The sequence below is a fragment of the Microtus ochrogaster genome, linkage group LG1, assembly GCF_000317375.1.
Source record: "Microtus ochrogaster isolate Prairie Vole_2 linkage group LG1, MicOch1.0, whole genome shotgun sequence".
NCBI lineage: Eukaryota > Metazoa > Chordata > Mammalia > Rodentia > Cricetidae > Microtus > Microtus ochrogaster.
This window is the reverse complement of record NC_022027.1, coordinates 30277320-30292770: the sequence shown is the minus strand read 5'-3', so window position 1 is coordinate 30292770 and position 15451 is coordinate 30277320. Positions and strand designations below refer to the sequence as shown.

The 15451-nt window shown below is 41.7% G+C and overlaps 1 protein-coding gene across 1 annotated transcript in view; it reads left to right on the top strand.

The window, feature by feature from the left end:
• Scfd2 (sec1 family domain containing 2) overlaps positions 1-15451 on the top strand; it is a 344622-nt gene that overhangs the window by 34614 nt on the left and 294557 nt on the right. Inside the window, exon 3 of the mRNA XM_005359346.3 lies at positions 5486-5613. Within this exon, the coding sequence (XP_005359403.1) occupies positions 5486-5613 (128 nt within the window). The remainder of the gene's footprint in view (positions 1-5485; positions 5614-15451) is intronic.

Here is a 15451-nt window from a genome sequence, read left to right as displayed (position 1 = left end):
TGTGTGTGTGTGTGTGTGTGTGTGTGTGTGTGTATGTGTAGGAGTGTCCGTAAAGGCTAGGAAGCAGCTAGAGTTACATATATTTGTGAGCTCACATACATGTGCTGGAAATGAATGTTGTTCTTCTGTAAGAGCATTAAGTGCTCTTAACTCATGAGGCATCTTTCCAGCCCACAGAAATCTTATGTAGCAATGGGGGGAAAAGCTGTTTCAGGCTAGACGTATTAAAAGAATGTTGATCAGCTATTTCCAAACTTAAGAAAAGAGACTGAGCAAGTTGAAGTAGATTTTAAAAGGGTGTTGATTAGGTGTAAGTTTTATTTGAGGTTGTAGTAGCAGGTCTTAAAGGGACCTTCTTTTGGGAATGTGGCAGTGGAGGTTTGGCTCATCAAGTTCCAGAAGGGAATAAGAACTCTGTTGGGAACTACACCAGAGACCATTTGTGTTACTTTCTGACAAATGAGCTAGTTATATTCTGTTTTTGCTGTTAAAATCTGTGTGAAATTGAGTTAAAAACTAACAAACACATTTGCTTTTATGAGGACCTTTTAAGATAACCTAATGTCCATGTTGCAACATGATTACTGTTCGCTATTAGTTGTACTGCAAGAGACAGCAGGTGAACACTGTGCAGCTTGTTTGATGAAAGGAACTTGGATGAGTGTAAAGTTCCTAAGAAGGCTATTGCAGAGAAAGCAGCTATAATTGTTAAAGACTCATGCCAGTGACCAGTGTCTTAGTTAGAGCTTCTATTGCTGTGAGGAGACACCATGACCACAGCAACTCTTATATAGGAAAACATGTAATTGAGGTGGCTTACAGTTCAGAGGTGGCTTACAGTTCAGAGATTTAGTCCATTATCATACTGGTGGGACATGGCTGTGTTCAAGCAGACATGGTGGTAGAGAGGGAGCTGAGAGTTCTACATCTTGATCCATAGGCAATAGGAAGTTAACTGGGACAATGGGCATAGACAGAGTATAGGAAACTTCAAAATCTACCCTCAGAGTGACACACTTCCTCCAACAAGGTCATACCTGCCTCCTAATAATTCCATGCCCTAACTTATGGGGACCAGTTACATTAAAATCACCACATTCTACTCCATGGCCCCCATGAGCTTTTAATAGTATCATAATGCAGAATGCATTTAGTCCAACGCCAAAAGTTCTCATAGTCCATCACAGTCTCAACAATATTTAAAAGTCCAGAGTTCAAAGTCTCTTCTGATACTTCATGCAATCTCTTAAATGTAATCCTCTATAAAATCAAAATTGAAAGGCAGATCACATACTTTCCTACATATAATGGTACAGGATATACACTTCAGAACATAGGGAAGGGAGTATAGTGAGGAAGTACTATACTAAAGCAAGAGAGAAAACCAGCTCTGCAAACTCCAAACCCTGGATCTCCATGTCTAATGTCAAAATGTTCTTCATTTCCCCAACTCCTTTCAGCTTTCTTGACAGTAACATACTTGTTTCTCTTGGCCTGGTTCTACTCCCTGTTAGCAGTTCTCCTCAACAGGTATCCCACAACTCTGGCATGTCTGTCATTTTGGAGTCTCCAAGGCAATCCAGGCTTCAACTTTACAGCTTCATATAATGGCCTATCTTGGCCTCCATTCAGAGGCACCCATAACACATGCATGACCTAAATTGTGGAGGGAGATTCCATAACTTCTTTCTTCTGTCTTTGACTCTAAAACCAGAACCACATGGCCAAAGTTGCCAAATTCTACTACTTGCTTGTGGCTGGAACATGGCCCCCTTGTTCAATTACATCCTCACCAACCTTCTGTTTTTGATGTTTTCCTTCACTGCCTAAGCTTGGCTGTCCTGGAACTAGCTCTGTAGACCAGGCTGGTCTCAAACTCAAGAGATCCACCTGTCTCTGCCTCCCGAGTGCTGGAATTAAAGGTGTGCCCACCATACCTGGCTCTAAACCTTTCTTTAGTCCTTTTCACAAGTTGGAAATTTATTTGGGTAGGATCTTGCTCTGAGGTTCACTCTTTGATTACATTTCTTACTTTGTTTATCTTCTTAAACATAGGACTTAACTCCATTCCATTTCCTGGTGTTCCTTTTCTTCTCAAATTATACATTTTGTATTATTATTTGCTCAGCTTCCTCTTTTCATTAGAGTGAACACTAATAACCACATAACATACTAGGCTGTTCTAAAGCTTCCTCTACTAATTGAATTAATCCAGGATTCTTCACTTTAGCCTCAGCCAATTTTTCAGACAGGGCAAAAAACAGCCCTTCTACCCTCTCTCATGATGCTCATGCTCCCAATTTACTCAGGAGATCTTGTCTTTCTCTGCTTCCCATGTAGATTACATCCATGTATGTCTCTCTTAGGGTCCTCTTTGTTGTCTAGGTTCTCTGGGGCTGTGAATTGTAGGCTGATTTTTCTTTGTGTCTAAAAACCACTTATGAGTGAGTACATATTTGTCTCTCTGGGTCTGGGTTATACTGATTATTTTTTAGTTAATCTTGTATTCTGCCACTTTGCTGAAAGTGTTCATCAGCTGTAGGAGTTCCTGGTAGAATTTTTGGAATCATTTATGTACAATGTCATATAATCTACAAATAGCGATGTTTTGACTTCTTTTTTTTCAATTTATTTCCCGTTGATCTCCTTTAGTTGTCTTATTGCTCTAGCTAGAACTTCAAGTATATTGAATAGATATGGAGAGTGTGGACAGCCTTGTCTTGTTCCTGATTTTAATGGAATTGCTTTGAGTTTCTTTCCATTTAATCTGATGTTGGCTACCAGATTGCTGTAAATTGCCTTTATTATGTTTAGGTTATGTATTTTTTTATCCATAATCTGTTCAAGACATTTATTAGGCAGGGGCATTGGATTTTGTCAAAGGTTTTTTTCAGCATTTAGTAAGACGATCATTTTTTTCAGTTTGTTTTTGTGATGGTGGATTACATTGTCTGATTTTTTTTTTATGTTTTTTATGTTGAACCATCCTCTCATCTCTGGAATGAAGCCTACTTGATCATGGTGGATGATCTTTTTGATGTGTTCTTGAATTCGGATTGAGAATATTTGATTGAGTATTTTTGCATCTATGTTCATGAGGGAAACTGGTCCGTAATTCTCTTTCTTTATTGAATATTTGTGTAGCTTTGTGTGTCAGGGTGATTGTGGTCTCATAAAATGAATTTGTCCATGTTCCTTCTGTTTCTATTTTGTAGAGTGATTTGAGGCATATTGGTATTAGTTCTTCTTTGAATGTCTTGCTGAATTCTGTGCCAAAACCATTTGGCTTGGAGCTTTTTCTTTGTCTCGTTGGGAGACTTTTAATGACTTCTATTTTCTTAGGGGTTATAGGTCTATTTAAATTGTTTGTCTGATTTTGATTTAACTTTGATAAGTGGTATCTAGCAAGAAAATTATTCATTTCTTTTAGATTTTCCAATGTTGTGGAGTACAAGTTTTTAAAGTATGACCTAATGATTCTTTGGATTTCTTCAGTGTCTTTGTTATATCTCCATTTTTGTTTCTGATTTTGTTAATTTGGATGTGCTTTTTTAGTATTTTAGGAAGTTTGAATGAGGATTTGTCTATCTTGTTGATTTTCTCAAATAACCAGCCCTTTGATTCATTGATTCTTAGTATTGTTCTGTTTGTTTCCATTTTATTGATTTCAGCTTTCAGTTTGATTATTTCCTCCTGTCTACTCCTTTTGGGTGAGCTTGATTCCTTTTGTTCTAGAGCATTCCGATGTCCTGTTAAGTTGCCAGTATGAGATTTCTCCAAATTCTTCATGAAGGCACTTAGTGCCATGAACTTTCCTGTTAGCACTGCTTTCTTGTGTCCATGAATTTGGGTATGTGTGTATTTATTTTCATTGAATTTTCGGAAGTCTTTAATTTTTCTTTATTTCTTCATTGATTCAGTAGTAATTTATGGAGTTGTTCAGGTTCCATTAGTTTGTAGGCTTTGTGTTGTTTCTGCTATTGTTGAAATCCAACTTTAATCCATGGTGGTCTGATAGGATTCAGTTGCCCATCCATTTAAACTTAAGGACAATAGACGCAGCGTTCTGTTAGGGTCCTTTAGAGGACACAATACTGAGTATATGACTATAAAAAGGGCTTCTACACATGTAGACTGGGATTCCCACAGTAGCTGTGAGCAGCTGGAAGAGGTAGCTGCTCTGTTGAAGAAGCTGAATGCCTCAGAAAAAGATAGGGGAACAGTGAGGGGCAAGGTCTAACCCAAGGCCTAGGATGAAGGCCTGGAAGCTTCCTATAAGTCTCTGATCTGAGTCTGCATTCAAAAGCTGGCCATAGATTCTTGTGCCTGTAAGCAGTGGCATCAGTGACAGAAAGCCCAGTCTTAGGAGTCAAGCCCGGGCTCTCAGCGTCCCGGTACTTCCATTTCTAGTTCTACCCAGAGCCCCAGATATTGGACGTTGTAGCCTACATCCTGGTCAAGTCCACCCTGCCCAGCTCACTGAGTGTCAGGAAACATGCTTAGAGAACTGTGAAATGTGCTTTACTCATTTTCTGTGTATCACTCAGTTCACCAAGTTGTAGCCAAGATAAGCATCAGAGGAGTTCTAGTTTTGAGTATTTAAAGATGTTACTTCACTATGGGAAAGTAAGTGGTAATAAGAGCTACCACTCTATTGAGAGGTTAGTGTATGAGTTAGGGGGCTTTAAGTGGAGAAAGGACAGAAGTCATCCTTGTTTCCTTTGTATGGAGTTTTGAAAACGTTACTACAAATGTGTATACTTGGCTTTGTGGCAGCAGCCTTCCGGAAAGAACACTGCCCTCATTTATAGTGGGAACACAGCATTGCGGATGAGACAGAGAGCTACTGGGAAGTGAACCCAGATGAGACCCTGCATAATGCAGTGCTTGGGGCTGCTATCAACAGAGAATTGTAAAGGCCTCCATAAGTGCCATCCTTCAAACTGAAGGCCTGGAGTGGAATACTTCAGAGCCTGCTACTGAGTGCAAGTCCTCATTCTTATTCCGTAGGAAGTTTGCTGATGAGGAGGTCTATTGAGAATTCACACAAAGATTCTCTTTAAGGATTTCTCTGTGCTTCTCAGACAGTATGCTATCTCAAGTTCATAACAGTGTTTATCACTATCGTTAAGTCATTTTGAGCCTTACATTTAATTTTGGCTTATATGACATTCATGTTTCTTTAGCAATGAAACATGTGAACTGTGAACTGATTTCAATTAAAAAATATCTCAAAATAATTTTCTCACATTTTCATGGAACAGTGTATTCTTTCTTCTCTCCTATGTTTTGATTTTGTTGTCCCCTTAATTCCTCAATATTCTGCCCATTAAATGAATTGGCTATCTTGTATCAAGTTAATACTTGCCAGTGGTAATGACTGTATCAGTGCTTAGAAGATAATGCTGGCTTTTTTCTTTTCTTCTAGTTTTTCCCTTTTCCCAACAAGAATTTATTCTGAGCTGTTTTGTGCTTTCCACTGTAGTGACACCTCAGCCAAGGCCCTGTGGGAAGCCTTACTGAACACCAAGCACAAAGAGGCAGTGATGGAAGTTCGGAGACATCTAGTGGAAGCAGCCAGCAGAGAAAACCTGCCCATCAAGATGAGTATGGGTAAGCCTCTCTGTCCACTCCTAGGGGAGCCATGGCAGTCTGAAGAAACTTCTCTAACCTTCTCCTGAACTGTGGCCACCCTAGCCAAAATGGAATTTAGATAAAAGTATTGACTATTTGTGAACTACTGACAAGGAGAAGGAATATGTGCACACTGTCCCTGGGGCTCAGCACTAACTGCTTTTCTAAGTTTCAACTTGAAAAGTCCAGGAGAGTCTTTGAATATGTGGAATAATTTTTTTTTTGTTGTTTTGAGACAGGTTTCTCTATGTAGCTTTGGAGCCTGTCCTGGAACTCACTCTGAAGACCAGGCTGGTCTCAAACTCACAGAGACCTGTCTGCCTCTGCCTCCCAAATGCTGGGATTAAATGTGCGCGCCACCACCACCTGGCTGGAATAATTCTTTTACTTTCCTAATTGATGATTGCTCAGAACCACTGTCAGCAAATTCTATTTTATATCTACTTTCTCTCCCCCTTATGATAGATGAATGTGCTTTCATCAGTTCTGAATCAATGTTTAACTATTATAAAAATCAGTAATTGAATGGGCAGACAGGCTGTCCTGTCCCTTGTCTTCCATGGCCATCCTGCTGATTGTCCATGCACATGATGGGTGCTTGAGCCTTGTTCATCAAGAAAATCCATTGTTTTGTTTTTTCTCCTTTGTCCCCATTCAGCTTTGATGTTTGTCTTATAAAATGGAATTTATATCTTAAATATAAATAACTTTTTTTGTTTTGATCAAAAAGAGAATAACACAGCAATAATTTGATTTAGAAAAAAAAATTCCCTTTTCTTTCCTGTTTTAGTATGTGTGCTGCCAAAGTAAGCACCCAGTTTTTGTTGTTTTTGTTGTTCAAGGGTGCTGAGATCTGAACTCAGGTCCTCTTACTTACACAGCTTACCCACTGAGCCATCTCTCAAGCTCCACCTGCTTTTTTTTTTTTTTTTTTTTTTTTTTTTTTTTTTTTTGGTTTTTCGAGACAGGGTTTCTCTGTGGCTTTGGAGTCTGTCCTGGCACTAGCTCTGTAGACCAGGCTGGTCTCGAACTCCCAGAGATCCGCCTGCCTCTGCCTCCCGAGTGCTGGGATTAAAGGCGTGCGCCACCACCGCCCGGCGCTCCACCTGCTTTTACAGTTCTGTTTTCTTAAATAGGACAATGATTTAAAATATGGAAATATTTTAATATGGATATTAGATCTGGCTCATAGGTAGAATTTACTTCTAGAAACATGAAAATGTATTCCTCTTTTAGTGATAAAGTTTCCTTCTCTCTTGTGGTGTGCTCTCTGCTAGCTTGTATTAGTGTGTCCTTATGGATGGGAGTGAGGGCTGGTCTGAGTGTCTGCTTGTCGGGATGCGGAAGCAACAGGGAACAGCCTCCGGTGCTTTAAGTTAATTGATGTGGGAGGACCCATTCTAATGTGGGAGGCCTTCCTTGGGTCGAGGGGACTAGACTGGACAGAGAAGCAAGAAAGGAGAAAGCAGGCTGAGGCTCAGCCTTCCTCGCTGTCTGCTTCCTGGCTGCAGATTCCCTGTGACCCTGACCAGTCACCATGTTGAACTGCATCCTGAAACCATCAGCCAAAATGACCCCTTCCTTGTTTCTCTCAGAAAGTGAATAAGAAACTAACATACGCTGGGGGGTGGTGGCGCACTCCTTTGATCCCATCACTCGGGAGGCAGAGGCAGATGGGACTCTGTGAGTTCAAGGCCAGCCTGGTCTACAAGAGCTAGTTCCAGGACAGGCTCCAAAGCTACAGAGAAACCCTGTCTCAAAAAACAAAACAAAAATGACAACAAAACCAAACAAACTAACACAATGTCTAAATTCTTGATTAATTATGGGTACAAGTATCATCAACTATCAGGATGAAATACATTTTGAAAGTAGAAGAATGTAAATGAAGCTAGGAAGAAACCAATTAGAGACTATGACATGAAAATACTAAAACAAATAACTTTTAGTGTTTGGTGACTGTAGTCTGGAAAGATGGAAAGTGAAAGCAACTGATGTTTACTGAGCTCCTAGAAGATGTCCGGTCTTCTCGTTATAGTGCCATCCTGTGAATCATTATAGCACTTGTAGAAGTTAGCCTCCAGTCACTCTGTGTAACCATTGCTTTTCACACAAGGACCAATGCTCACCTCCAGTTGCCCGTCTCTGAGGAGTAGGGCTGGAATTCAGATGCAGACATCTCCTGTCAGAGAAGATGCACTCTGTCCTCAGCTGCGCTAACTCCTTGGAGACAATGCACAGCTTGTTTTGAGTAGAAGCTGTTCCTTTAAAACCATTTTGGTGTTTGACTATTAATTCTAGTTCCTGCAGTTCTCCCTTTCTAGCTTCCCTTTTATTCTCTCTCTCTAACATATGTGCTGTGAGGTGTGTGTATATGTAGTGCATGCGTGTTTGACTGTATATGAGCACTTGTATTTCTCAGTATGCTGCATATGAAGACTTGAGGCTGACATCATTGGGTATCTTGCTCCATAACTTCCCATATTATTTACAAAGTCAGGTCGTTCAGGCATCTCTTCTCTCTACTTCTTGAGCATGGCAATTACATGTCAGGCTTTTAACGTGGGTTCTAGGGATCCAATCTTGACTCCGTATGACTCTAATTCATCTAGTGGATACCCCCCATACCTGCCCCCCAGTTGCATGCCTTGGAAAAAATCCTCCTTTCTTAGCTTCTCCAGTGTTGGGGTGTACCACCAGGCTGGCTGGGCTCCTTGCCTCACTTTCCTTTCCACAGTCCTGTATGTGATACTACCAAGTGTGCTTCATTTGGAGTTCTTACTCATAAGTACAGTGACACAAGAAGTAATTCATACTGTGAACTGAGAAGAGCCAGAGTGCACAGACGATCTGCATGACGACTTATACTGTGTTTTTCGTGATATCGTAGAGCATAAATCAACTTTTATAGCTCAACACTGGACTCTTTAAAAATCAATAAACTTTACTTTTCTAAAGAGCTCTATCTGTGAAAAATAGCTAAAGCCAGAAATTAAAAAAAAACAAACAAAAACAAAACCCCTGAGTAACTCCATGAAGAACTCAAATGTTTGATTTTTTTTCCTATCAACTCCCCCCCACCCTAAAAGAGATAAAGTGGTTTTCTTTATCCCAGAACTCCAGACAGGGAGGTGGGGTGAGGGAGGGAAGAAACAGTCGCCTGTGAGCAGGGCCAGCTCATGCTTTATCTCCGTGCCAACTTCAGTTAGTGAAAGATAACACAGTGTGGGCTACCCACCTCTGCTGTGTGTCACTAGCCAGAGTTTCTCGTGGGTCTCATTCCCATATACAGATCCATAACCACGAGAAGTAAGAAAAAGAAGAGGACGTTTTAAATACACCGAGACATCAGTATTTGAAAGCTGCCTGTCATCCAGCTAAACAGTCACATGTCTGTTGCCTGGGTCTCAAGTGGCTGGGATGCTGAAAGCAGCAGTCAGGACTTCAGAATGTTCTCTGAACTCCTCAGGACTCCCTGGCCTCTGCTGTAAATTTACTAAAGTATGAATTTTCTGCCTGTAATCGAGGCTTCTGGTGTTTTTGAGACATTAAACAGATTTGATTCTAGACCGAGGATTTGCTTGTGTTTAAATTTATGAGAGGGTTTTTCCTGCTGGAAACCTCAGATCTTCAGTATAAAATCCCTCAGCCTTATGAGCACCAATAGAAATAAACTTCGTTCTCTTAAATGATAAAAGTAATTGCTGCAACAAAGAAAAAACTTCATTTTATCATAGTATATCTAAACATCTGTCATCTTACTGAGAGTTTGTTATGAAATTGTCAGTTAAGTAGATACGTTCCAGAAAAGTGATTTTTAAAACCCTGGAAAGGGAATTGTTTTTTCCCCACTGACTTTCACAAAAGGAAAAATGTATTCTGAAAGTAAAAAAAACAAATAGACCCCAAGAAATACATTTGTTTCCACCCTAGAAGGCCAAGCAGAGGAAACAGGAATAGAAATTCCTAGCTCAGGTTCTGCTCCGTTTCCAGCACTCCCCTCTTTGGAGTTCCATCGCGTTGAGAGGTCTTTAGGGCTTGGCATTTTGCTCTCTGCAGAAGGACATTCTGGTGCTGGCCTTGTGGCAGGAACACCCCGGTAGAGCTGAAGTGAAATATTGTTGTCCTTTCTTTCCCCTAGATGTCTTGAAAGACTGTTCTATGCTTCAGAACTCTGTTTATTATTTCAGTGCTTTTTTATTTAAATAAAAGAAAGCATTTAGTTGGTGCTTGCTTTTAGTCTCAGAGAGTGAGTCTCAGATCATCACAGCCAGGAGCATGGCAGCAGACAGCAGGCGTATTTTAGTGGTGAGGACGCTGCTCTCAGCCATTGTCCTTCTCTGCAGCATCCTCGTCCGCTTTACGAGACATCGTGTGCCTGTAACCTTCGTTTCTTCAGACTGTGAAGGATACACAGTTGTATTTGAGGGCGGGCCACACTTGTGTTGTTTATAAGCCCAATTTCAGTTTACCATAAAACGGGGGAAATGTCTGCTCCCTGGAGTTTGAGAACGGAAGCTCTGTGCAGCATGAGAGGACCCTGCTGCCTGGTGTTGGCCCTGAATTCACTCTGTTTTGACTGGAAACCAGCCGTGCTTCTGTCGCATTTGGGTTTTTTTCTTTATTATGAAGAATTTTGTGATGAAGAGAAGAGAGAGAGAGAAGAGAGAGATCAGGGGGAGAGTATTTGTGTGTGTGTGTGTGTGTGTGTGTGTGTGTGTGTGTGTGTATGAAAGAGAAAGCAAGAACAAGAGAATGGAAGAGCACAGCTCAAAGGGAGGAAGAGGGGGATTTGAAAAGTTTGCAAGAGGAGAGATTAAACACTAATTAATACCAATACATAATGCAATAAGAGTAATTTACAAAATAGGAGAAAATCTAGGCATGTCCTGGGCTCCATATACGGACTGAGTCTCACATTGTTTTATGTTTTACTTGTTATTAATTTTTGGAAAGGACAAGAAAAGTAACCTTTGCTGTGTAGTTACTGAATTTTTAGATAGTTCAGTTATTTCATGCTCCCAATAATCATGTGAGTTTTCCATCCATTTTCACATTCATTTTACAGACCCAGTCAACTGAGACCTAGGAAGGTTGAGTTTCATTTGCAGGACTCCTGTGTGGTTGTGTTGTCTCTCAGATTAGGGCTCCACTTCTGTTTGATGCCACAGGTCCTGGGACTCTGCAGAGCACAATTCTCTTCCCTCTGGCTCCCTGACAGGCTATGCTAAAAAGTAGTACTGAGGAGACCGTGGGGCTGAAGGGCAAAGAAGGTACTTGCTCCTTGTCTGCTTTCCAGGAATGTCTGTTCTGCCCGCATTGTGTCAGCAGCACTCCCTCCACAGGGTCGGTGCCTTCCTGTGCTCCCCAGTGCAGCTCGCCCAGAGTGCTGTTTCCACTCCTGAGAGGACCAACAGCTGAGGAGTGCCCCGTTCTCGGGGGTCTAAGGTTCACCCGTAGGTCTCTTAACCTTTTGTTTTCTCCACTATGGTGTTGTAAACTGCGTCTTCCCATGATACCCTTAGGTTCCTCTTATTCTTATATCTTAGACAATTAACAACTGTATATGTTAAGTTTCTATGTTCAAATAGCTGATATGCTTTGTGTCTACTGCAATGGTTCTCAACCTTCCTAACGTTGCAACCCTTTAATACGGTTCCTCATTTGTGGTCACCCCAGCCATAAAATTATTTTCTTTGCTACTTCATAACTGTAATTTTGCTACTGTTATGAATCATACTGTAAATATCTGACATTCAACCCCTCTGGAAAGGGTTGCTGCCCATAGGCTGAGAACCGGGCTGTGACACTGTGACATAGAGACTAAGAAGATATAAGCCTGGGTTTGTCTGACTTTCTCCTGCAGTCTCTTTCTAGAAAGTGGTTGTGTGCACTGCTGCAGGTGCTGCTATGACAGTGCCATTTCCTTGCTTAAAGCCCTCTGAGGGCCGCTGCCTCAGGAAGCCCCACACCTATGGGACTTTCTAAACCACCCTATGTCTTCATGCCCTGTGGGGTACCCACACCCACAGCCTCCTCTTTTGTTCTATGCCTTCAGGCCCTTGGGGCACCCATACCTACAGCCTGCTCTTTCTGAACCACCCTATGTCTTCAGGCCCTGTGGGGTACCCACACCCACAGCCTCCTCTTTTGTTCTATGCCTTCAGGCCCTTGGGGCACCCATACCTACAGCCTGCTCTTTCTGAACCACCCTATGTCTTCAGGCCCTGTGGGACACCCACTTGCTCCCCTGCTTTCTCCCTCTATACCTTGCTCCTCTGTGTAAACCTTCTCGGAGGAGGCAGGTCTCTGCTGTCTGCAATATTTCATTTATCTGCTCTTCCAGCTCTGCTTTCTCCCCTTCTCTTCTCACCCCTGGAGGCTGACCTCCAGGACTGCCTTCAGTACCCTGCAGTCAGGTGCTAACTAGAGAGAGAAAAGTGTGCCTAGGCTGGTCTGTGAGTCCAGGACACATACAGTTAGGGTTATTTGCCTGGCTTCTTTCAGTTGAATGTGCAGTTCTTTCCATTTTTATTAACACTCAGGGTTTTCTCAGCTTATGTTCTAGTAAGAAGTCCCTTCTTTAAGGGTTGCATATTTTCCTGTTGTGTGTGCTGTCATTTTCCTGCCACCACTTTGATTAGTCTAATTACTCACTTCCCAACATACAGTCCCAAGCACATGTGTACTTAATCTCACTCCTTTGTCTTTTGTTGTAAAACCTGTGTTATTTTTCCTGACCTAACCTGGGTGTTGCTTTCTTTGTGGAGTTAATGAAGTTTCCATCTTCCCCGCCTCCTACCCCTTCCTTGGTAACTCTGGTTCTATGGAACCACCACTCTTTTCTGAGCCCTTGCCACAGTGTAATGTGCATTAATCTAAAGCCTTTCCAGACAGTGTCTTCGTCTATCTTCCCTGGTCATTTGGAGAACTGGTACAGGGTAGTGTGTAGCACTTGGTTCAGTGAACGGGTTCTCCTGAGTGTGGGCGTGATAGAAAGGAACCTTCAGCATTTCTGCTTTAGCATGATGTGCGACTGCTTATGTTTCCAGATTTCCTTTCTGATGCTTTTGTTCCACTTGAAGTCACTGGGGCATCTGTCATGTCCGCACATCATCTGCCTTTGTGATCCCTTTCTCTTTCTAGTAGGTTCATGCCTTCTGTTCTTTACTTCCAGTTTGCTGCTGTCTAGATCCGTCATCTGTGGTTATGCCTTGCATGGAGTTCAGCTAATGCGTTTTATTAGAGTCTTAGCCTCTCATCCTATTTCCACTTCACTTTCCAAAATAAGACCATGCATTCCCTGCACTTCGATTCTGGATTCTGGAGACACCGTGCTGTTCTAGGTTTCTCTGGGTCCTGGTGACTTGAGCTAAGGTCTGTTGTGGGAGCTGAGGGCTGTGTTCCTGCCGCCCCAGCTCCTGGTCACCTGGCCAGCTTTAAACCCGAAATAACAACACACAAACTGTATTCTTTTAAACACTGCTTGGCCCATTAGCTCTAGCCCTTACTGGCTAATTCTCACATCCCGATCAACCCATCTCTAATAATCTGAGTAGCACCAGTCTTACTGGGAAAGATTCAGCATGTCTGACCTGGCGGCTTGCTTCATTGCATCTGCCCTGGAGAGGGGAGCATGGCCTCTGAGCTCACTTCCCCTTCCTCCCAGCATTCTGTTCTGTTTTCTCCTCTCACCTATGTTTTAACCTATGAGGGCCAAGCAGTTTCTTTATTTTTTTAACCAATGACCTTCCTCCATCAAAGGTCTTTACTCTGCATTGTAAGTGCTTTGCTTACTGAGCCATCCCAGCCCTCTATATGCTTTCTAGTTTCCCTCTTTCTCTTTTGTAGACTTCTAACTTGTCCTTGCATTCACTGTACAGAATGCAGTTTCTCCTTGTTGCCCTGACCCTGGCAGAGGGGCACAAAGGATACTTCTGTTCTGCCCCCTTACCACCTCCTCTCTGATTGCTTCCCAAGATTGTAATGTACCAAATGAATAACATTTGCATCATGGCCATTCTGAAATGAAGCTGACTGCTTGTATAATTTGGTGCCAGTATTTTGATTGGTATTAAGGCCCAACACTTTTGACCACAATCATTTTTTATGCCAAAAGTACAAAAACAGTACAGTAGCAGAAATTCAATATTATCAGCATAATTTTGACTTTGCCTGGAAGTGTGTCAGAAACATGTGCTCATGGGACATCTTTGAGAGTCATTATTGAAAAGATTGCCATAGTCTATGTGATTTAAAATTGGCACAATTCCATAGAGTTCAGTGGAGTCACTGTTAGATGTCAAAAGGAGACAGTCTTGTCTGGTCATCCAATCCCAAGTGGTCAGCCTCAAACACATGAGCATATGAGCAACAGATGGACTCAGGAGAGAGAGGGAAAGAGAGAGAACACTTGTAACAATGGTAATTAAAGAAGAAGATGTCTTGAATTTGAGAGGGAGTGCATGTAAACAGGAGAAGTTGAGGTAGAAATGATACTAATACAGTACTCATGCATGAAGTTCTTGAAAAAGTAAAATGTAAAACATTAACATTAAAAAAAGAGTTATAATTCATGGCATTTTTTTCCTAGAGACTAAGCTGAGGCAGGAGGAGGAAGAGTTGGAGGATAGCCTGAGCTAAGTATAGAGTTCGAAGCCAGTATGGCATGTATAGCTAGACCTTGTCTCAGTTACTACTTGAATTTTTTATCTATTAGATTCTTATAGGGTATGGAGGTCCAGGTTGCAGACTACTTTAAATTATTCTATATCATATAAAATTTCAGCTTTCAGGCTGACTTTTGAATGACTGAATGTGTTTGTGTAAGTAAACACTCACTGTGTCCAGCACAAACAGCGAGCCATAGACTGATAAAGGAGTTATTTACACAAGCAAATCATTACTACCTATGAACTTACCAAATTAAACCAACATCATAGAGACACATGAGAATCAAAATCATATCAGAAAGCCAGTCCTGGGAGCTCATTGAGCACAACATACTAATGAGTGATTCGGCCAACTATCTGGGTCATATAAAAAGAGGGTTCTGTTTTCAGACCATCTAGAGTAGGTAGTCATCACAGGATAACAGATGATGAACTCCCAATCTGGTGGTCTTTGGGTCTTGAGTTCAGCACAGGCCTCTGGCTTAATAGAGCCCCTTTGCATTGCTCTTTATCCAGGCCCAGCTTTGTGTGGTTTTAAGCTCTGTACCTTCTCCTGAGCCAGACCCGTGTACCTCGAAGAGTGCGTGGGTGCTCTTTCTCTGTCTTTCTGCTGGGTGTTTGGTTTTGTTTACAAGAAACCAACGCAGGTTTCACTTTGTGTGTGTGTGTGTTTTCTATTTTTTATTGACCTTACTTTGTTCTGATCTACGTTATTTTCTTCCTTATGTTAAATTAAGGTTTGCTATTTTTCTAGTTCCTTGGGGTTCAGTGTTAGACTGTTTAGAATCTATAAGTTTTTATTGGTGTAAATTTAGATTATGATCAATTAGGCTTATTTGTTTCTTAAGAATTTTTTATTTTTATTTTGTTTGTATTGCAGAGAGAGAGGAAAGAAAGGAGGGAGAGACAGAGAGGGAGAGAGAAACAGAGAGAGACAGACGGATACACACTGGGAATGGTACCAGGCTTTGAAACCTCACCCGCTGCCCCAAACTCTACTTCCTCTAACAAGGCTACACCTCCTAGGTCTTCCCAGACAGCACTATCAGCTGAGTACCGAGTGTTAAATGTTAGAGCCTGTAGGTGATATTTCTTCAAGCTAAGCTACCATAGTGTGTGTGTGTGTGTGAGAGAGAGAGAGAGAG